General features: G+C 38.0%; 1 protein-coding gene across 1 annotated transcript in view; it reads right to left on the bottom strand.

Moving 5' to 3' along the window:
• LOC105726706 (protein fantom-like) overlaps nt 1-21434 on the bottom strand; it is a 494354-nt gene extending 472920 nt beyond the window's left edge. Inside the window, exon 1 of the mRNA XM_064373604.1 lies at nt 21313-21434. Within this exon, the coding sequence (XP_064229674.1) occupies nt 21313-21424 (112 nt within the window). The 5' untranslated portion in view covers nt 21425-21434. The remainder of the gene's footprint in view (nt 1-21312) is intronic.
• Nucleotides 21435-24290: the final 2856 nt, after the last annotated feature.

The raw sequence follows: 24290 nt of genomic DNA, 5'->3' as shown, positions 1-24290 counted from the left end.
TCTACCTCCCCACTCCACACAGTCAGCACCCAGAAGGAAAGCTGGAATCTAACTTTTCTCTTTTCCTCAAAGCCATTCTCACTTAAAGTCCTTTTCACGGAAACTACATCCTTTTAGATATTTTATCTAACTAAAGCCGCCAACACTCACACATAAATTAACCATTGGCTAATTGCAGCCAGAAGTGTCTGCACCCATAAAGAGGCTCTTATTCTCTGGAATGAAGCCCCAGTGAACAAAATGAGGGTTCAGGGAACGTCTTCATAAGCTCCAGGCCTTCTAACACCGCTTGGGCTGTGTTTCTGTCATACTGCAAGTCCTGTTCAGATTTTAAATAACAGAGAGAGAGAGACAGACAGTGTATTCTTTTATTTTCACACTGCTATAAAGACATACCAAAGACTGAGTAATTTATAAAGAAAAGAGATTTAATTGACTCACAGTTTCACATGGCCGAGGAGGCCTTGGGAAACTTACAACCATGGCGGAAGTGGGAGCAGGCACATCTTACATGCAGGTGAGAGAATAAACAAGAGAAGGGAAAGCTGCCTTATAAAACCATCAGATCTCATGCAAACTCACTCACTATCATGAGAACAGCATGGGTAAACTGTCCCCATGATCCAGTCACGTCCATCCCTCTCTCCCTCCCTTGACACTTGGGGATTACAGAACCCTCCCTCCACACACGGAGATTACAATTTGAGATGAGATTTGGGTGAGGGTACAGAGCCAAATTGTATCAGACAGATACTGCCAGAGATTCAAATAGACTCCAAAGTGCTTATTAGTGAGTCTCCCATCCCCAACCTACCCCTCCCTCAGGCTTCCTCAACTCTGGGTGAGGACAGCCACAGTCTCAGTAAAAGCAGTCATAGATGGCTAGAAGAGTATCGTGGATTAGACCAAACACTAGAGATAAGAAAGGAGAATGCTATAGGATGCTTGCCTGGGTTTCTCAGTTTAACAACTCAGTCAGGGCAAGCAAACAATTATACCAAGAGGATACAAAAATAATAATAATAATGCTATTATTCTACTGTCTCTATGCCTTGTGAAGGAAGAATAGATTGGTAAATTTTTTTAGCTAGTAAAACATTTTGTTTATTTATAAAGATGTTGAGAATAAATTCTACCACAAAGGTGGATGAATAACCATTTTCCAAAGCATTAAATAATAACTAATTTCCTCTGAGCATCCAAAGTGTGTGATTTATTGATACTGTCTGGAATTTACATACAAGAAAGGTGAACTATCAAATTTGTTATGAATCACACCTTGTTCTCAATTTTCAAAACACAAAACAACCACCAGAAAACACTCAGCATTGCACAATAGCCTTTGCAAATTTAAAAGGGAGTACTGACTTTACCACCAAACAAATCTGATTTTCAATCTGCCTCAGGCACTAAGCAGTGATGTGAACTTGGTCAGGTCTCTGTCCTCTTTCAAATAGAGAATGATGGCAGCCACCTCAAAGGGGTGTTAATGGGATTAAACAAAGATGCCTCCTGTGGTTCCTGATACAGAAGACACTCAATAAATTGTCCCTATCCAGATCTGAGTAGGAATAAAGCCACGTAACCCAATATTTATCAACAGATACACTCTAAGTGCACAGAGACCTTGCATTTAGACTGTCCCCTTTCGTTGAATGTGAATTGCACTGTATCTTCTTGTTGGCACCAACGTCTTCTCATTTTACTTCACATTATGTCTGAGATGTAGCAAAAGCCATTATTATGAATCCCCATTTTGAAGTTGAGAAATTAAGGCTCAGACAAGTTCAATGAATTGTGAGCCATCATCACAATAGCTAGAAAGATGCAGAAATGAAATGCAAGTCCAGGAATTCTGGATATTCCAAGTACTTTACTCTTTCTATGCCTCCAGGTAGCATGGTTTCTAGACAAATACATCTGAGACACCAACACAGTCAACTAAACAACGAACTTAGGAAAATGTTCTCAAAACAAGTAATAGAGACATAAAAAACTATGTCTGTGTCCAATAGATCATCTGGAAAGAGAAAGCCCTGCAATTTATAGTAAAAGAAATAAATATTGGAAAGCCAATCGGCTCAGCAAACAGCAGATGATGGATGGAGAGATAATGACTCAAATTAGAGGATAGTATATTGAACATCCAACACAGGAATTACTTTATTTATAACCAAAAAAGATCTTGCAAACAGATATGTGCCAAAAAAAAGGGGGGGACAAAGATTCTCCAACGTTGTTAGGCAAGGCCTTAAATTAACATTTTATGATGAAATAACATGTTTCTGACTAAGCACACTTGATACAGCAGCTCTTTCAGTGAAGCAAGAGAAAGACAGGTATACAATTACTTTTTAGCAGTTCCAAAATCCAAAATGCCCTGGAAACCAAGGTATTTTTGTTAAGTGTGGCACCAAAGTTCTTTTGGTGAACTAACATGAGGCTATGCTATGTAGTGTGGATATTCAGATATTACATATCAGACACATCATGCTGGCTCACACTCCAGACCCCATCTATAATATTATGTAATATAGGGACCATATTATCCTTCTAATAGCTCAAATATTTTGAATTATTAAATATGTCTGTCCACAAACATTTCAGATAAGAACATGCAGGCCTATATTATGATTTTCATTTTAATTTTATTTCACTTTGTGTCTAATACTAACCTTTGAGTAAAGATACTCAAAATATAGAGAATTCTGCTAAGCAGAGAATCCATATGACCATCATTCTTAAAACTCCTCTTATGCATGGAAAGAAACCCAGATATATCTATAAAACTAGGAAAAATTGGTTCAAAGAGAAATTAAATCATGTATAGAGTTCCCAAGGTTATATCTTAATTACTGTAACATGACTGCAAAAGAAAATATTTTTATCAAACTGTGTTGTTAAAACCATTGAGTTCTGATCTAAGAGAAAGATTTCAGCAAAGTCATCTGAGCAGTGTTCATAAAGATATTCCAGACTATTCACGTATATTTTCATCTCTGCCTTGATGTGTGCCCTGAGACAGGCTGAGGTCTCCAGACCTCTCCTCTCTTGGATAACTGCCTAGATCCCAGACTTGAGAGAAAAAGAGAAAAGTTACATCCTGAAAACAGCAATATAAAAAGATCAAACAAGCCTATGAAATTCCTCTGTTTGAGGAAGAATTTTTTAAGAGTTATGAGGTCTGTGGGTGGGGCTAGGTGATTTCAAGGCTTGCACAGCTCTGAATTATTTGGGGTTGTCACATGGAGATAGGGAGCGGAGAGGCTCCTGGTGGTTTGCTGAAAGTCATCTGCTTCAGATCAAATTACTGGCTTCAAGCTTGGAAGTGAGGAACTAATCCCAATGAGTACCAAAGCCGAAAGAAGAAGAAATGAGGCGGGACAAGGCAGGAAAGGGATGGAGAAAGCATTATATTCTGAACTAGACTCTCCAGAGTTCCCTGGTTCTTCTTAAGCTAAAGATGAGCCCTGACATGAATTCTCACTCTCCCCTCCCGCTCCTCTGCCTGCAGTAGCTGAGCTAGCTGCGTTGGGACAACCAACAATGCTGTTTCCTCTGCCTGGAACAGTCTTCTCTTCACCTGCTGAACTCCAACTCATCTTTTAGGTCCTAGCCTAACAATCTCTTCCTGTAGGAAGCCATCCCTGGTGCACCCCAACCTGTCCCTGCATTATATTAGGTCTTCTCATACATAGCCCGCAGCTCTTTGCCTCCCCCATCATAACACTTACTTCACTTGGTTATAATTGCTTTTTTTTTTTCTCTCTGCCACCCTTGTTAGATATAACCTCTTTGAGAGCAGGGGCTATATTAATCTCTGTCACCATTATATTCACAGTACCTGCCACAATGCCTAGCCCATAGTAGATATTTCATAAATCTCTATTATTTGTGTTTTACATGTGAATAAAATTAAAAGCAGTTTTCTTAAAGGCTGTTGCAGTAACATAGGCTAGTGGCTTTCTTTTTTCCTTTTTTTTTTTTTTTTTTTTGAGATAGAGTTTTGCTCTTGTTGCCCAGGCTGGAGTGCGATGGCAGGATCTTGGCTCACCGCAACCTCCACCTCCCAGGTTCAAGTGATTCTCCTGCCTCAGCCTCCTGAGTAGCTGGAATTACAGGCACCCACCACCACGCCTGGCTAATTTTTTGTATTTTTTTTTTTTTTTTGAGACGGAGTTTCACTCTTGTTACCCAGGCTGGAGTGCAATGGTGCGATCTCGGCTCACCACAAACTCTGCCTCCTGGGTTCAGGCAATTCTCCTGCCTCAGCCTCCTGAGTAGCTGGGATTACAGGCATGCGCCACCATGCCCAGCTAATTTTTTGTATTTTTAGTAGAGACGGGGTTTCACCATGTTAACCAGGATGGTCTCGATCTCTTGACCTCGTGATCCACCTGCCTCGGCCTCCCAAAGTGCTGGGATTACAGGCGTGAGCCACCGCGCCCGGCCAATTTTTTGTATTTTTAATAGAAACAAAGGTTTCATTATGTTGGCTAGGCTGATCTCGAAATCCTGACCTCAGCTGATCTGCCTGCCTCTCAAAGTGCTGGGATCACAGGTGTGAGCCACTGCACCTGGCCTAGTGGCTTTCAAACTACAGCAACTTCTGGTACCACATCATTGGGCAAGGGGTTGCTCTCAGATCCCTTCTCCCACCTTCAACTAGAGCAGCTCCCTTCCATCCACCTCATGTAATAATTCTTACATATCCTCTTTCATAAAAGAGTTCTCAGGCCATGCGCAGTGGCTCACACCTGTAATCCCAGCACTTTGGGAGGTCGAGGCAGGTGGATCATGAGGTCAGGAGTTCAAGACCAGCCTGGCCAAGATTTTGAAACCCCGTCTCTACTAAAAATACAAAAATTAGCTGGGCGCGGTGGCACGCGCCTGTAATCCCAGCTATTCAGGAGGCTAAGGCAGGAGAATTACTTGAACCTGGGAGGTGGAGGTTGTAGTGAGCTGCGATCGCGTCACTGCACTCCAGCCTGGGTGACAGAGTGAGACGCCGTCTCAAAAAAAAAAAAAAAAAAAGAGTTCTCCTTCTAGAAAAGTTTGAGAAGAACAGAACTAGGCAATAGTACTTAGGGGCATATAAGTGGGGATTTTGGAAAGGGACATTCCATTTGCATCAACAGAATTTGGTATTTGTGGAAGAGGAAGAAAAATGACCTTAGGTTTTGGGCTTAAGCCATCTGAGATGGGTAGTGACAAACTTTAGAAGGGTAGGATTAAGCAGAAGAAAAATATTTAAGGAAGATAACTACTTTGGTTTGAGTTGGGTTGAGTTTAAGTTACTAGAGGACAACTCCATGAAGATAATCAGTTGAAAATACAGGTCCCGACATCATGGGGTATTATGGACACCAAGATACGGATGGTGAAGCCATGCTGTTGGGTAAGATCACCAAGGAAAAGCAGAGAGATGAAAAAGAGAAAAATAGTCAAAAACCAGAAAACCCTCAGGAAAACTAGCATTTCATTCATTTGTCCAATAAATATTTGTTTATTAGCTAAAATAAAGTGATAAAAAGAGAAGAGACAGTAAAAGAAACAAAGAAAGAAGACAGAAGAGTAATAAGAGAAAAAAATGAAAGAAAAAATGTGCCTTAACCTCCTGACTAGCTGGCATTCCAGGCATACACCACCACACAAAGCTAATTTTTGTATTTTTGGTAGAGACGGGTTTTTGCCATGTTGGCCAGGCTGGTCTTGAACTCCTGACCTCAAGCAAACCTCCTGCCTCAGCCTCCCAAAGTGCTGGAATTACTGGTGTGAGCCATGGTGCCCAGCCCCCCTTCTGTTATTAAATGGTGAGTACAACAAGAAAAGCCTCTGCCTTCATAAACCTCATACCTTAGTGAGGGAGACAGACATTAATCAAATAATCATACACACTAAATAGAATATGTTGATTAAGGCAAAGACATAAATCAAGCCATGGGAGTTTACAGGGAAATAATTGGCAGAATTGGAACTTGTCAAGGAACGTTTCCCTACAGAAATTATGCTTAAGTAAGACAGCAAAGATGAGTGGGACTTAAGTAAAGAGGAAAGAGCTTGTACAAGGCCCTATGATAGGAGAAAGCCCATGATACATTTCAGGTATTGAAAACCCAGTATGTGTAGAACAGAAAGAGGAGGAATGAGTGAAAGTAAGAATGGAGGCTGGGCATGGCAGGTCACACCTGTAATCCCAGCACTTTGGGAAGCTGAAGCAGATAGATCACTTGAGCTCAGGAATTTGAAACCAGCCTGGCCAACATGGCAGAACCCTGTCTCTACTAAAAAAAAATACAAAAATTAGCTGGGCATGGTTGCACACACCTGTAATCCCAGCTACTCAGGAGGTGAGGCACGAGAATCTCTTGAACCCCAGAGATGGAGGTCACAATGGGCCCGAGATCATGCCACTGCACTCTGGCCTGGGCAACAAAGTGAGACTCTGTAAGATGTAATGTAATGTAAAAAGAATGTAAGAATGGAGAGGCAGACATAAGCAGACTGTGTAGGGCTTTGGAGACCAAATGGAAGAGTTTTTTCTCAGTATATCCCAAGAGTACTAGTGACCACTGCAGGGTTTAGTGTGTGGGAGTGGGGAGGCAGGCAGGGAGATATTATCAGATTTGCAATCTGGAAAGATGGGTCCAGTTGAAAAGATTGAAAATAAGAGGAAGCAGACTATCTGAACAAAGTTTCTAGAGACACAGGAGATCAGCCAGAATGAGAATGGGGGTGAGGATGTATTTGAGAAGGATGCATCTTCTTGAGAAATAGAAAGAATAGCAGTAAAAAGCCCATTGTGAGGCAATGGGCACATTTGGAAGTAGAAGGAGAAAGTGTAGTTGAACAGTTAAAAATTTGATTTATCTGCTAAAAATGAAGAAAACATAGGTAGAAGGTGTGAGTAGAGTTTCTGTTATGGAGAAGGCTTCCATCAGTATTTACTGGATGTTAATGAATATAAAGGTTTGGAATAGCTGCATGGCAATTGAGAAAGAGATCCCTCCAGGGATGAGCAATAAGAACCGCCTAGCAACCACGTTGCTCATTCTACTCAGTGTGGGTCATCAACGCCCATAGGGAAAAATGCATAGCCTCCAAAATATCATAAATTTGGAAACATTGTAGACACCTGCAAGAGGAAAATCTGAATCATGGCATCATATTGCTTTAAAATGCTCAAAATTAGGGGGAATGTCTTCAACACACTTGATTACCACCTCACAAGGAACATTGGTCATCCTAGGATTAGTCATAGGTGGTTTGAATGCTTTGGAAATGATGTTTACTACTGGCATTTTCTAAAGAAGCATAAATTATAACTAAATTTCTCCTGTTTATATGCATTGCCATTTCTTCCCACAGCTTTCATCAACAAACAACAATCAGAGCACTATAGCTAAAGAAATAATAGCTGCATCTTGTTTCTGACCCTGTTAAGCTCTACTTACTAGACAGCCAGATGTCGTCTATGATCTCTTCTTTCCTTCAAGTCATGCAGGGCATGCATGAGGTGAGACATGGTGGCTGCTGCCTTGGAAATCAAAAGCAGTCATCACAAAATACAAGGTAATTTTAATCATTGTGATGAGCAGGGAACAATATGTTTTTTTCTATTCTAGCATCTTAGAAATAGAAAGGTATTTTATCAGTGGTCTCCTAAGTAAGGAACAAATGACGCATTGGGGAACAGGAAGAAAATATTATAACTTAATCTCCTATTTATTTTTATTTCTTAGAAGGCAGGGAATTAAGCTCATTTGTGATTAATTTATGGTGTGACTAGACACTGACATTTTGCTCAGTGAGAACATCAGCTGCCACATGTGACCTACTAAGGGTGGAGCTGCACAGCATTGGCAGTGACATTCTTTCTCATTGCGTCCAATGAGGTAGATTTACGAGCAACTTCAGAAGACTCGGTTTTGCTAAGAAGCCAATTCTCTCCAAACTGATCTATAAAGATTTGACACAATCTCAATCAAAATTCAATTTTTCTGTAAAACTTGAGTATTTAATTCTTAAATTCATATGGAAATACAAAAGACCTGGAATAGCTAAAGTAACTTTGAAAAAAGAACAACACTGGAGGGTGTTCATGCCTTGATTTCACGACTTATTAGAGAGCTACACTTATCAATACAGTGTGGCATTGGCATAAAGATAGACAAATAGATCACTGGAGTAAAATAGAGAGTTCATAAACAGATCCACACATATACAAATAATTGATTTTTGCTAAAACTACAAAGGTAAGTCATGGAAGTAATAACAAACTTTTCTATAAGTGGTGCTGGAACAATTGTATATCCACATGCAAAAATATAAACATTGACCCATACTTTTTTTTTTTTTTTAAGAGAGAGAGAGAGAGAGAGAGAATAGGAAGGAGGAAAAAGGAAGAGAAAGAGAGAGAGAGAATGGGGAGGAGGAAGAAGGAAAAGAAAGAGGGAGAGAGAATGGGAGTATTGCTTTCTTGCTCAGGCTAGAATGCAATTTAGTAATGGGTATTGAAAACCTCTTTTATACTGATAATTATACTTAATGATGTAGTCAGGAAGGAATAAGGGAAGAAGATAACAAACAAACAGCCAACCAATATTTAATTTAAACCCATGAAATGCTATGCGATTACTGAGGAGTGATTTACTTCCAATTATATAGTCACCTTTGGAATAGGTGTGAGGTGGTAATGTATGTTTTGTGTATTTGAAGTGGAGAGTTCTATAAATGTTTATTAAGTTTACTTGTTCCGGGTCTGAGTTCAAGTCCTGAATGTCCTTGTTAATTTTCTATCTCGTTGATCTATAGATTTTCTATCTCGTTGATCTATAGAATCGTTAGCTCTTCTTGTTGCATTGATCCTTTTGCCATTATGTAATGTCCTTCTTTGCCTCTTTTGATCTTTGTTGCTTTAAAGTCTACTTTATCAGAGGCGAGAATTGCATCTCCTGCTTTTTGTTTATTAGTTTATTTTTACTCTCTGTTTGATTGGTACATCTTCCTCCTTCTCTCTGAGTCTTTGTGTATTGTTGCACGTAAGATGGGCCCGGATGCAGCATACCGATGGGTTTTGGCTTTTTATCCAATTAAAATATATATAAGTTTAATACCGGCGTTTGATGCTAGCTGGCTGTTTTGCCCATTAGTTGATGTAAATTTTTTATTGTGTTAAAGTTCTTTGCTTTTTGATGTATTTTTGGAAAGGCTGATATTGGTTGTTCCTTTATATGTATAGTGCTTCTTTCAGAAGCTCTTGTAAAGCAGGCCTGGTGGTGGTGAACTCTCTAAGTACTTGTTTGTTCGCAAAAGATTTAGTTTTTCCTTCGCTCATAAAGCTTAGTTTGGCTGGATAGGAAATTCTGGGTTGAAAGTTCTTTTCTTTAAGGATGTTAAATATTGGTCCCCACTCTTTTCTGGCTTGTAGGGTTTCTGCTGAGAGATCTGCTATAAGTCTGATAGGTTTCCCTTTATGGGTAACCTGACCTTTCTCTTTGGCTGCTCTTAGTATTTTCTCCTTCATTTCAACCCTAATAAATCTGGCGATTATGTGCCTTGGGGTTGGTCTTCTTGAAGAATATCTTTGTGGTGTTCTCTGTATTACCTGGAGTTAAATATTACCCTGCCTTGCCAGGTTGGGAAAATTTTCCTGAATGATATCCTGAAGAGTATTTTCCAACTTGGATTCATTCTCTTCATCACATTCAGGTACACCTATCAAACGTAAATTAGGTCTTTTCACATAGTCCCATATTTCCTGGAGACTTTGCTCATTCCTTTTCATCCTTTTTTCTGCATTCTTGTCTTCTCGTTTCATTTCACTGAGCTGGTCCTCGACTTCTGATATCCTTTCTTCTGCTTGATCAATTCGACTGTTTAAACTTGTGCATGCTTCGCGAAGTTCTCGTGTTGTGTTTTTCAGCTCCATCAATTCACTTATATTCCTCTCTAAATTGTCCATTCTCGTTAACATTTCGTCAAACCTTTTTTCAAGGTTCTTAGTTTCTTTGCATTGGGTTAGAACAAGTTCTTTTAATTCACAGAAGTTTCTTATCACCCACGTTTTGAAACCTGCTTCTGTTATTGGAACACACGTGTAATCTATTAAGCCTTGTTCCGTTACTGATGAGGAATTGCAATCCCCTGTAGAGGGAGAGGCATTCTGATTTTGAGTATTCTCTACCTTCTTACGCTGGTTTCTTCCCTTCATTATATATTTGTCCGTCTGTCGTCTTTATAATTACCAACTTTCTAACTGGGTCTCTGACGTCCAATTTGTTGATTCCCTGCGCCGAAATCTGAGCAATCCACTGAGCCGGCCAAAACAGCGGTGTTAAGATTGATGGTGCTTTTCTGCCCGGGAATCTCCGGACTCTGCACCAAGAACTGGCGTGCTAAGGCACCAGCAAAACCGCCACGCTGGCTACAAGAGTCGCCCTGGCGACCCGTGGATCTCCTCCACTGGGAATCTCCTGGTCCGTGAGCAACTAATTTTCGTCTGAAAGTGTGGCGTCCTCTCGTTCTTTGCGCTTTCACTGGGAGGTACGTGCCCGAGCTGCTAATCATCAGCCATCTTGGATCTCTCTCGACCCAAACTTTAAATTGTATATAAAAACTAACTCAAAATGAAACATAGACCTAAATGTAAAACTTAAAATTATAAAACTTCTATTAGAGACTCTTTCTGATCCTAGGTTAGACAAACAGACTTTTGAAGAGCAGAAGTTTTTAATTTTGATAAGAGAATAAGAAGACAAGCCAAAAACTAGGAGAAAATATTTATAAATTACCTATTTCACGAAGAACAAATTTAAAAACTCAGTAAGAAGAAAACATAGAGCCAATTAAAAAAAAAAAAAAAAAAACATTCAAATAGACACCTCACCAAAGACAGACAATTGGTAACTAAGCACATTAAAGATGTTCAACACCATTAGTCTTCGGGGAAATGCTTTCACTAGCTAAATGGGCTAAATGAGAAGCAAATCAAAAAAGAAAGAAACAACAAAAAAAAGTCAGCACCCTGGAGTGACATGACACTGAATAACAATCCCAGTTCTGATACTCACTTGCATGAGACCTTAGGCAAGTTACTTCACCGTTTTTGTTTCTTTCTTTGTAAGAAGGGAGCAAGATGCTTGCCTTCTGTGTCTCTTAACACACGTCATCCAGAAAGTTTGCACAACCACCTCATCTTCAATATTTAGTTTTAAACCTTCACTACAAAGTTGTTCCAGCACAACACTTCGGTAAAGGAAAGGAACTATACTAGGGTCTTGCACTGTGGCTTGATCTGACTGACCCTCTAGGACTCATTTCGAAAGTAGGTTTATTGATTTTAACTCATTTATGAAGTTACTCAGGCATCATTACCAACTCTTGCAAAATGAAAAATTTATTTAATTGACTAAGGTTTATGAGAATTTAAAAAATAAGGCAGCACAATGATAAATGAGTTGCCCAGTCACAACCTGATTCATTCTACAAATATTTGCTAAGTACTTATTGTGTGACAGGGAGTCCACAGTAGACGAATCTCAGCTTACCGTTTATTTATGGACTGAATCTCCCCCTCACAGACACACACAAATTTATATACTGAAGCTCAAATCCCCAATGTGACTTTATTTGGAGAGATGGGACTTTTAAAGAGGTAAATAAGGTTAAAGAGATCAAAAGGATGGGCTCTGATACATTGGGACTGGTGTCCTTACAAAAAGAAAAGATATCAGGGATATACTCAGGCACAAAGAAAAAGGCCCTGAGAAGACACAGCAAGAAGGCAGCTATCTGCAAGCCAAGGACAGAAGCCTCAGATGAAACCAAGTCTGCAGACACCTTGATCTTGGATTTCAAGCCTCATGAAAAAATAAGTTTTTGTGGTTTAAACCACTCAGTCTGTGGTATGTTATGACAGGCCTCACGGACTAAGATACTATTTTTAATTAAGAAACTGACATGCCTGGTTTGAGAAAATTTTTGAATCAGAGGTCAAGAGAAAAGTCACACAATTTGAAAGCTGAAAATGTAGAGTAAATTTGTTTTCAGAAATGTCCTTAGAATGAATGCCTTTCTACAGGCTTTTATTTTATTTATTTATTTTTTTTTTTTTTGAGACAGAGTCTCACTCTTGTTGCCCAGGCTGGAGTGCAATGGCACAATCTTGGCTCACCACAACCTCTATCTCCTGGGTTCAAGCAATTCTCCTGCCTCAGCCTCCCGAGCAGCTGGGATTACAGGCATGTAGTACACCCAGCTAATTTTGTTATTTGTACTAGAGACAGGGTTTCTCCATGTTGATCAGGCTAGTCTCAAATGCCCAACCTCAGGTGATCCATCCACCTCAGCTTCCCAAAGTGCTGGGATTATAGGCATGAGCCACTAGACAGTTCCATCTGGGGGTGATGGGAGACAGTGACAGATCATTATGCATTAGATTCTCATAGAAAGCACACAGTCTAGACCCCTTGTAAGTGCAGTTCACCACAGGGTTTTCAATCTGTGAGAATCTAATGCCACCACTAATCTGACAGGAGGCTGAGTTCATGTGGTAATGGGAGCGATTAGAAGTGGCTGTGAATACTGATGAAGCTTCACTCACTTGCCTGCTACTCACCTCAAGCTGTGCGACCCAGTTCCTAACAGACCATAGACCGGTACTGGCCCATGGCCCAGGGGTTGGGGACCTCTACTCTACAAGGTGGCTCTTGGTCTCTAGATAATTTTATAAGCCAAGAGGAGATACCGCCATTGCATCCCAGGAAGCGGGAGAAAAAGGAATCAGGAAATAATGTAAAATATAGAGGATTTAAAGGAAAACTGACTTTTCTTCTGCCTTCATTTCCCTCTCACCATCTCCTCCAGGGAGGCCTTCACTACCTTCTTGCCTCTAAGCTAATAGCTCCCACACTGTGTTCTCGATTCCAATTTCTCCAAGAGTGCTCGTATTGTATCTATGATTGTCTAGCTGACATTTTCCCCTAGATGGCCCAAACTCGCCCCTCAATATTCTAACTCACCATAACCTTCCAGTAACATTTTGAGGGTTCCTATGTGTTCTGAATCATCTCATTAAATTTAGTTATCTGTTCATTTCCAAGTATAAGATTCTTTATTTTAAACATCCTTTCCTTTGGCCTTTTCACAATAGAAATCTTATTGGAGAGTGTTTTCTCATTTCATCTATTTTTATAATTACTCAGATGTCCTGTCTTTAATAACTAGGCTAAATGCTACTATTTCTAAACAATCATTTTTATTCACAAAAACACATTTTAGACCCTTTCCATATCTCACCTTCATCCTATGAATATGTGAGTTTTTTATGGGCTCACAGACAGTTTTGGAATAAAGAAAAGACGATTCAGAGTTTACTTTGGTTTTAAAAATTAATACTGAGTTAATTTTATTAAAGTTACTAACCAAATGAATACCAGAAATTGACCAATGATGAGAATGTGTTATGAACCAAGAATTCTGACTGATACTCTGAGCACATGTCATACAAATAAGAATACAGAAACTTGATTATTCCTTAAATTTTTAAATTCAGCTCATAAGTATTATTTTATTGGTAACTGTAGCAGATTTTAACAATCACTTTTAAGAGCTCTTTGGATAATATTGATTCTAATGTTCAACACTAAATTTATAAATTTAACATATTCAATATACTTTTTAAGTACTTCAATTGTATTTATCCAACAAATTTTACTATGTAAAGTCTTATATATATATAAAAATTATATCTGTAAATATGAATTTTAATTTTATATCAAATATAAACTAATTAAAATTTCAACCTAAAAAAATCACAGCTCAAAGCCAACTATTCAAAAATGTAAGATCTGTGTCATTATTTTTACATGTGAACTTCCATTATTCCAGTACCATTTGTTGAAAAGACAAAGACTATTATTTCTCCACCGAACTGCCTTTATTCCTTTGTCAAAGATTAGTTGACCATATTTGTATGGATCTGTTTCTGGGTTCTCTATTCTGTTCCATATCTGTCTTTTCTTGAAAACGATATCTTGATTATTGTAGCTGCACAGTAGGCCTTGCAATTGGGTAGTGTGAGTTCTCTAACTGTTCTTCTTCAGCAGTATGTTTGCTATTCTAATTCTTTTTTCTCTCCATAGAAATGTTGAAGTCAATTTCTTGATATTCACAAAATAGCTTGCTGGAATTTAATTGGGATTGCATTGAATCTATAGATCAAGTTGGGAAGAATTGACATTTTAACAATCCAGTCATGAACACAGAGTATCTCTCCATTTATTTGGATCTTGTTTGATTTCTTTCACAAGTTTCTTATGGTTTTCCATATATAAATCTTATACATAGTTTTTTAGATATACAATTATGTCATTTTTGGATGCTATTGTAAAGGGTTTGGTTTTTTTAAAACTTCAAGGTCCAATTGCTTATTACTGATATACACAATATCAACTAAATTATGTTTATTGATCTCCTATCTTGCAACCTTGCTATAATTGCTTTTCAGATCCAGGAGTTTTTGTGTTGATTCTTTAAGATTTTCTACATAGACAATCGTGTCATCTATGAATAAACACAATTGTATTTCTTGCTTTCTAATTTGTATACCTTTTATTTTCTCATCTCATGTTATTGCACTAACTAGGACTTCTAGTATAATTTTTTATTATTTATTGAGACAGGTTCTCACTGTGTCATCCAGGCCAGAATGCAGTGACACAATCTCAGCTCACTGCAATCTCCACCTCCCGGGTTCACGCAATTCTCCCACCACAGCCTCCCGAGTAGCTGGAACTACAGGCACATGCCACCATGCCCAGCTAATTTTTGTATTTTTTGGTAAAGGCAGGGTTTCACCATGTTAGCCAGGCTGGTCTCGAACTCCTGACCTCTAGTGATCCGCCTGCCTTGGGCTCCCAAAGTGCTGGGATTACAGGTGTCAGCAACCATGCCCGGCCCCAGTACAATTTTAAATTGAAATGGAAAAAGAAGATATCCTTGTCTTGTTCCCAGTCTTAAGGGGGAAGCATTCAGTGTCTCACCATTTTAGCATATGAGTTTTGAGATTTTTGTAGATGGTCTTTATCAAGCTGAGGAAGTTCCCCTTTATTCTTGGTTTGATGAGTTTTTATCATGAAGAGTTGTTAGATTCCATCAAATAACTTTTCTACATCAAATGATACAATTGTATGATTTTTCTTCTTTGGTTACCTTGTTTCTATAATCGATTACATTGAATGATTTTCATATGTCGAACCAGCCTTGCATACCTGGAATGAATCCCTACTGGTAGTAATATATTATTTTTTGTACATTGATGGATGCAATTTGCTAATATTTTGTTGAGTATTTTTGCATCTATGTTTGTAAGAGATATTAGCCTGTAGTTTTTCTTTCTTGTACATTATCTGGTTTTGGTATTAGGGTAAGGCTGGTTTTGTAGAACGTATTAGGAAGTGTTCCTTAAGCTTCTATTTTTGTGGAAGAAATTATGGAGAATTGATAACATTTTTTCCTTCATAGTTTGGTAGAATTCACTGGGCCTGATGCTGTCTTTTGGGGGAGGTTATTCATTATTGATTAAATTTCTTTAATAGATACAGGACTATTTAGCTTATCTATTTTCCCTTTTGTGAGTTCTGATTGTTTATGTTTCTTTTTTCTTTTTTTTGCAATATGTCCAGGAATAAGTGACTCCAGATTGTTTATGTTTCAAAGAATTGGTTATTTTCTCTAAGTTATCAAATTTTGTCACATGGAGTTGTTCATAGCATTCCTTTATTATACTTCTAATGTCCCTGAAATTATCTCGTGAAATATATATTTTCTATTTTAAAGAATCTTAAAAGACTGCTGTATTCTTTTCATATGCTTCCAGTCTTAGGATCATGCAATTTGAATGGATATTAAAATGATAACCCCTTTGAATTCTGGACAAATCTCATTCATTTGTCTATTTTGTTGCAACTTCCAAAGTCATTTACCCAATATGATTAGAAGGAATGTGAGCATAAAGGATTTAAGCAGTTTTGGCCTAAGAGAGCAATAGATCATCCTTGTAATTCCAGCTTTAATGTTCATTGAATAATTGATGTAGACTCGTGATTTGAAACATCCATCTTAACTGTAGTTATATATAGTATTAGAATATTTAAGAGAAATAAAGAATCAGCATATTTATAAATTTACTTTATAAACTTAAAAGGTACAATTTAAAACTTCAGAAAAGTTTTGTTAAATAAGCCAATGGAAGTACTTTAAAAATCAAAATATTTAATTTTTAAAAAGAAGTTAAGTAGGTAGGAGTACAATTTGTAAATTAAAATATTATTTGAAGGCCATCTTAAGAGTGATTGTTAAATTTGTTGACATAAATAAAATAACAAGAGCTGCTGTAAACAGAGTTTAAAAACTAAAGGAAGAACTAGGGTTTCAAGTTTGTAACTTTAAAAAGTGAATATAATTTTAAAACCAAAATAAATGCCTTGAATTCACTTTTACGGTGGGGGCAAAAAACCCTACCTTGTGGCCACCAAGAACTCACATTTTCTAGTTGTAACATTTTGGGATAAAACAAACTTACAAGTAGAGAAGACTGGGTGAGCAGTACAAGGATGGATTTTACAGGTGCTTGATAGGGGTTCCATTCATAAGAGAGTGCCATCCCCGAAGATAACCTGACACCTGAAGATAGTCTATAACTAAGGGCTATGGTCCCTTGGGGCTTGAAAAGGCAAACCAACTCCAAACCACATAATTTTACTCTCTAATGCCTGAAAATTAATAGGGAATAGAAGGCGAAGTAGAAGTTGTGATGAGATTGGCCTTGTTTTTTTAATTGTCTGCTTCAAAATATCTCCAGGCATACTCCACTTGTTAACTCTTGAAGCTGATCAGAAACTTATGTAGGGGTTTTAAAAGACAACCTCAGATACTTCAGAAGATCAACAACTTTAATCAATGCCTCCAAGTGTGCTTAACAATCACAGCAGCTAGCCTCAGTGGTATGGGAGATGCCACAGGTTTAATGTTCAGCCACAAACTCATTCTCCATCTAGCTAAAATGATGGTCTTCCCTTCTCAGACCTTGTGTGACTATTTGCCAAGGACTCTTACCATTTTAGATGACGAGAACAACACAAGTACAGGCTACTTTATCCTGATCCCAAACAATTCATTATAAACAAAGTGGCCACACTTACTAGTGGGAAGTAAAATGCACAAAGAAGAGAACCAGCATTTGCCCAGTGCATATTATCTGCCAGATATCACAGGAATTATTTCAAGTAATATCATACATAATGACATATTTATGTTATTGATATTATTATAAATAATTATATATTAATCGTAACATATTAATCATTATAACCCTGTTAGGTAGATATTATTATTCCTGTTTAATCAGTTGAAAACTGAAGCTTAGAGTTTTCATAATTTATCCAAGTTCATAAGGCAGGAAAGGACTTGAACTTCCCAAGCTCTTGCTCTTAATTCAACACTGTCCAATAGAAATATAATGCCAGCCACAAATGCGAGCCACATATGTAATTTTAAGTATTCTTTCAGCTACATTTATAAAGTAAGAAGAAGAAACAGATGGAATTAATTTTAATAACATATTTTATTTATCCCACTCTGACCCAAATATTATAATTTTAGCATGTAAATCATATAAAAATAATTAATGAGATAGTTTACTTTCTTTTTTTCATACTAAGTCTCCAAAATCCAGCAAGCTCTTTTACCACATCCCTATTCAGACTAGCCACAATTCAAGTGCTTATCAGCCAGGGGCTACTATATTGGATAGCACAGATCTAACCTCTGGGCCACCCAACCTCCCTAGATTCGAAACAGCTTATACCGCATCTGCAACAAAACTGAGAAATGTTACAGATTAAAAGTTAAATTGCTAGAAAACCATACATTTTCTGCTCAAAATACATATGAAAGGAAGTAATTCATCAACTGCACTCCACTGCACAGTAATCATAAATGCACCAAATGCACTGAGTTATTTACCTTAGTGGGATGGGAAACAAATGATCTAAAACTCATAAATCCACACTTCAGAAAGTACAAACTGCAAGAGAGAGTAATAAATCCAAATGAGTCCTACAAGAATTCTACTTGGCTGTCCTTTTTGAATTGATTTTAGAGGAATCCCCCACAAATTCTACAGTCCTACATGAATTTTATCCCCTCCCCCACACCATCCATTCCAACAAATCTCCCTCAAGGGACTTAGTTTGGGTAAAGGAATTTCCTTTATTTATTTTCCATTTCCTTCTCGTTGTAATTGTATTTTTATCCATCCTGCTTCCCCCACTTCCCTCCCTCTCTTCTGTCGCTGGTTTCCCAGATTCTGAAGCTTGCACTTAGGTTTTTGGTTTTGTCTTATTTTTCAACATTACCCGTGTTACTTTACTGCTGCTTTTCATTGATTGGCTGTAGATCATGTTCCCTCCTATTTGGAGGAAAAGGAGAATACCTTTCCGGGACCATGATGCCTCCTGGTAGGAGCCAGGGACCGAATTGACTGACTTAGCAGGATGCGTGGTTGGGGAGTGTGGGGCTGGATGGAGTGTGGGGGTGGGATGTATGCAGCTGCTGACAGAAGTTCTCGAAGAAATAAAAAAAACTTATATTTACAAAATGAAAACAGCTGGACCTTTTAGACTTCAGAATAATACCACAAAAGTAAAAAGAAAGGAAAAAGCACCTGAAGTTCCACTTATACCAGAGGGAACCGTTGTTAGCGTTCTGGTTTTTTAAAAAGTCTTTACTTAGTCTTTAACCCACAGAAGGTTAGTGAAGCAGCCCCACCCCTTTATCCACCCCTAGTCCAGGACGAGAAGGGAAGGGAGTTCTGACTTATTTCTGAGATAAAGTAACTAATTTTTAAGTCTGAAATGAGCATGCAAGTTAAATGACAAATGCCCTATCAACCGCCCAAGCTGCTAGTAGTGTTTATCTGAATATACGTCCTTTCAAATGTTAATTACAGGCCAATAATAAGAACAGTAACAACAATACCTATCGTTGACTGAATGCTACATACCAAGCATTAACCCATTTTAATTCTTGTCCCAATCCCATGAGTTAGGGTATTGTTTGCATTACACAGGTGTAGAAACTGAGACTCAGAGAGGTTCAGGCCACCTAGTAAGCGACAAAGTTCAAATATGAACTTAGACCTGTCTTGATTCTAAAACCTATGTTCTTTTCACTATACCACGCTGCCATAAATTGCCAAAGTCATTATAAAAAGCCCCAACTGTGTCATCCAGAGTTGAGTGTTTGTTTTAAGAAAATAGTAAGTTACTAAATTTATCCTTACCAATTTTAATACCTAAAAAATTGAACCTAAGAACTTGAAGTCAAACATGAAGCAATTTAATCCTGGCAGAAAGATACCTAGAATTCTCACCAGACACCTCCAGTCCCAGGGACAGCAGGAGGGTTTCCTTGCGGCAAGAACTCCACACCCTAGTAGGAGCTGGAAAGTGAATATCCACCAGCCCACAGCCAGCACTTTCAGGAGAGCCCTGAGTACTGGATGCGGGCAGCCACTACCATTTCCCAGTAAAATCAAGAGAAGGCTCTAAAAAACCAGCTCATAGAAGAAATCTGTCTTTGATCAAGAGAGAACTTTTACCTCTACGTATCATGTGGCTTGGGCTGTTTTCTCAGGGGTAGAGTTGGGATTGGAGTGAATTAAGAAATTCACATTTGCTATTCATAATCTCTGTATCCAAACACCCTAATGCCAGCCTTGATTTACAAGTATTTAAAAGCTTTAGAGGAAAATGTGTTCATAATAAAAAAAAAAAGAAGCATAAAGAACTTTTGGCAGTGATAAAGGCAAGGAACTACCAGCTCATGGGAAACTCAATGACAATTAGGTAGCTAATAACTAAGCAATGGGCTCTTTGTTAGATTGCTGCTCTCCAATGATGTCATGTCATGGCAGTCAGATAAAATGATAATACTTGCACAATGGAATAAACTGGAAGAGAGCTGGGAGAAACCACTAGGATTTTCTTATATATTTGTGATTGAAACATTGACAGTATTAGGGAAGATATTAAGTACCAAATTATTTTAAACTTCCAAATAAGATCTTTTCAAATTTTTATTTAAAAATTCCAGCTTACACCTTTGAATCCTTTCCTATAAGGTTTTATGCATAAAATGGCTACATGTGCTTTTTCATCTAGGCTTCTTAAAATCATACTCTCTTTAAAATTCTTAGTCAACACCAAGCAAAACGTTGCACAAGCAAGTGATTAAAATTGTTCAAACATTTTATGATCATTCAAAAATTAACTATTAAAGCTGTTTGAAGACTCTAAGCTCTTCTATAAATTATTAGCTCTTCTATAAAATATTAGCTGATATTATCAATGTGTTGCAAAACCAAATTTTTTCAGGTAAAGAATTTCAAAATAATAATGAAATTCTAATGTGCAGAGTGCACACAGGTCATTAATGCAGTGCTCCTGAGGATAACATGGATGTCACTCCAAGGGCATATCAATAACATAGGAAAGACCTATCAATATGTGAAGGCAGAGATTCAGGGTAGCCACCTACGACTGGTTGCCTTGGCCACCAAGGCAACTAATCCAGACCTATATTTCATGCCTATAATCTATTCACACCCACCCATTAGGAAGCTCTGCCCTACATGAAGATTACAAACCTGCATGGGCCTCCTTCCAAAGTTGTCTCTGCTTTTTCCTTCACTGCACACATTCTAGTTCCTGCAATCAAAACAGTCTTTCTCTGTTTACCTGTTTGGTATCAACCCTTAACCTTCCACTAATCACTGAGTTGTCTTTAGAGAGGATACCCATCTTCTAATGAGTATACTCTCCTTCTTCGTATTACACAAGAATCACCATGGGATTTCAAGATGAAAGTCACCTAATAGATTTCAGATCTTTAAATTAAAATACTCTTAATTAATGTAACTTCTTAAGAGACTTTACACTTAACATTTTAATAAACTTTCATAGTCCTATAGGGACTTGCATGTACATCACCTTCAGATCCTTAGGATGGCCCTTTAAAGAGACAGGGTGAGTACTATTTTTCCCATTTTAAAAATGAGAAGCTGACAGAGAGAGACTTAAGTAACTGGCCCAAAATCATTCAATTAGCAAGCAGAGGATCAAATCTCCTGACTCACAGCCCAGTGCTTCTCCTCACCCTGCCAGCTCTTATCTATATTAAGGTAGCTGCCCACTGCTCCCAGGTTCCTTACTAAAAGGCAAAAGATGGAAGTGTAAAGAAGAGCGTTACCTTTGTGTCTCCACAGTCTGAAGTCCTTTGCCCACTTACTGTGACCTGAAGTGGATGCACTTGAAAGTGCCCAGAATTGTTCAGGAGAGATCCTATTAAAAGGGATCCACATCCAGGGCAAAATGAAGAAGCTCACTCTCTTTCTTCTCTTCTGTTTCCTCTATTTCCCCACCCTTCCACTCTATCAAACTCTGAAGGCAACCGCACAGAGAAAAGGAAACCACAAAGGAAAGCAGAGTCTGCATAGAAGAAGGACAGAGAAGTTCCTCTTTGCCTTAAGGTGGTGAAAGGTGAGGAGTTTCTATGGAGCCTTTAAAAACCATTATTGGCAGGGAAGTCTCTTTCACCCTAATTTCCTCAGGCGTTTGCTGCTCAATGGGCTCCCATCATGGACAGTGCTGCACCTTAGGAATGTCTGCACTGCTGGTTTTCTCTCCATTAGGGCCAAAATGGGCCCTTACACTCAGGAGGTGTTAAACTCTTAGAGTGGGAGTCCGGACACTATCATATTTTGGACGGAGACACGGCTGTTTGAGACCATATGATTACAGGATTACATTTCTTACGCATCACTGAAAATATTACGGCAAATGTCAGCAAAAAGATTGCAGACTGAAGCTTAGTTCACTCCCAGCTATCTCTCAGCAGATGTATCCTGCTTCTCAGAAAAGAGAGCTTTGTATATTCACCCAGTTAGAGTCCATCTCTCTAGATGATGAACTGTCATTGCCTCAAATTCCTTGATGATTTTAGCTTTAGCTTTGGCAACTTTTGCTGCCATGATTATCTCCCTCACATGGCTGTCCTCCTTCTGTCAGAGAACAGGGAAAAAACACCAAAGCTGGCTAGTATCTTGCCTTCCTCAGCTGTGGTTCCCGCCAAGTTCTCTTTACGCTTTTCATGCCCTAAAGCCTTTGCTGAATCCCTCAAGAACTGATAAATCAAGATTTCTGTCAGGATTGTTTATACTGCATTACTATCTAAGCCCTTTTTTATACAAATCAAAATGGAACTACGCCACCGTTTCAATTTCAAAATTAAATTAAAATATTTCCCATGAAAGGCTGATGGCAGATACTTCAGGTGAAAATCCAACACAGAAAACCATCTATAACCAATTCATTTAACTTGATTGCTGCATGAGTTTGCCATTGTTTTCCCGTCTTGGTGATACAAAGATGTTTCACACCTTCATCATATGGGTTGGTTGAAAATCTCAGAAATTCTTTGGTTATGACAGTAAAAATTATAGTAATAAGATGAATAATGATTTACAATTAAAATTTCAAGAGCAGTAAAGATGGTGACTATCAAAGAGTTAAAAGTTAATAATGTAATTTAATAACCTCTAGACCCGGTGAAACATCAAAATGGTCTATAGTAACTAGGCTTTTATGTATTTTGAACCTATTTTTATTTTTATTTTAATGGATTGTTTCTAATTTTGTACTCCTTGAAATGAAAAACCTATTAACTCAAGAATAAGTTAAGCAAAATTTGTTATATGTTAGTAAGTAACAACTTTCAAAGTTGCAAAGCTCTAATTATTATTTTTCTGTTTGCAAATTCAAACTCCCATACTTATTGGGCACTAATTATACTGTCAACTTACTCAGCTTTTGGTGGGGTTGATAAAGAAAATGTGATACATATGCACCATGGAGTACTATACAGCCATAAGAAAGTACAAAATCATGTCCTTTGCAGCAACATAGATGGAGCTGGAGGCCATTATTCTAAAAAGCATTCCTTTTTTTAGCATGTTTCTCTGTTGGCTTCTCTGATCATCCATTGTCCTGGGTTTCCTTCAACCCCATTAGCTGCTCCTCCTCAGCTTCCTGTACTGGCTTTCCCTCATTTTCCCACCTTGAATTGTTTGTGTTCCTCAGAGCTCAGTCCTAAACTTTCCTTTTCCTACACTTTCCTTAGTTAAATATATCACTCCTGAGATTATATAGACTATTTCCTTCTTGACTTCCAATACTACATCTTTGGCCTAAACTTCTTCCTTCTCTCAACTAGTGCACTGGATGTTTTAAAGCGCTTAAGCTTTACATGGCAGATATAAAAGGAATTAAAATTCAAGTATTTAAGAATAAATGATCTAGAATAGCAATATATTTCTGCTTATTTTTGCTTCAATATCCCCCCAAAAGTTAAAAAAAAGGCTTTTTTTTTAACTTTGTTGAGATATGATTAAAATGCTACAGTCTACATGTATTTAAAGTGTTTAATTTAATAAGCAAAGGCAAGTATATATAATTGCGAAACCATCACCATGAAGACAACAAATAATTTTATCTCCCCAAAAGTGTTTTCATGTCCATTTGTAATCCAACTTTCCATCTACCCCCATTACCAGGCAACCATTGGTCAACGTTCTGTTGCTGTAGATTCGTTTCCATTTTCCAGAATTTTATATAAATAGAATCAAACAATATGTATCCTTTCACGCCTGGCTTCTTCTATTCTCAAAATGATTTTGAGATTCATCCATGTTGTTATATGCATCTATAGTTCATTCCTTTGTATTGACAAGTAGTATTCCATCGTATAAATCACTATTTATCCGGTCACCTGTTGATGGACATTTGAGTTATTTCCAATTTGAAGCTGTTAAAAATAAAGCTGCTGTGAACATTCATGTATAGGTTTTGTAGGAGCATATGCTTTCTTTTGGGTAAATGCCCAGGAGTGGAATGGCTGGATCATATGATAGGCATATGTTTAACTTTTTCAGAAACTGCCAAACTGTTTTCCAAATGGCACAACAAAAATGGTTGTTACAGTCCCAGTTCCATCAGTAAATTGTGGGAGTTCCAGTTGCTCCACAGCTTTGCCAGCATTGGGCGTTTTTGATTTTTGCTATTCTAAGGGGAGATGTTGATCCATCTTTAAGTGTGTTGACGAACCATTCACATATTTTTTTTGGTAAAGTGTCTCTTTATATCTCTTAACCATTTTCTCATTGGAGTTCT

This window comes from Aotus nancymaae, unplaced genomic scaffold (genome assembly GCF_030222135.1).
Source record: "Aotus nancymaae isolate 86718 unplaced genomic scaffold, 86718_ANA_hifiasm-v0.15.2.pri h1tg000009l, whole genome shotgun sequence".
Classification (NCBI taxonomy): domain Eukaryota; kingdom Metazoa; phylum Chordata; class Mammalia; order Primates; family Aotidae; genus Aotus; species Aotus nancymaae.
Note: the sequence above shows the minus strand (reverse complement) of the source record. Positions and strands in the feature narration are given on the sequence as shown.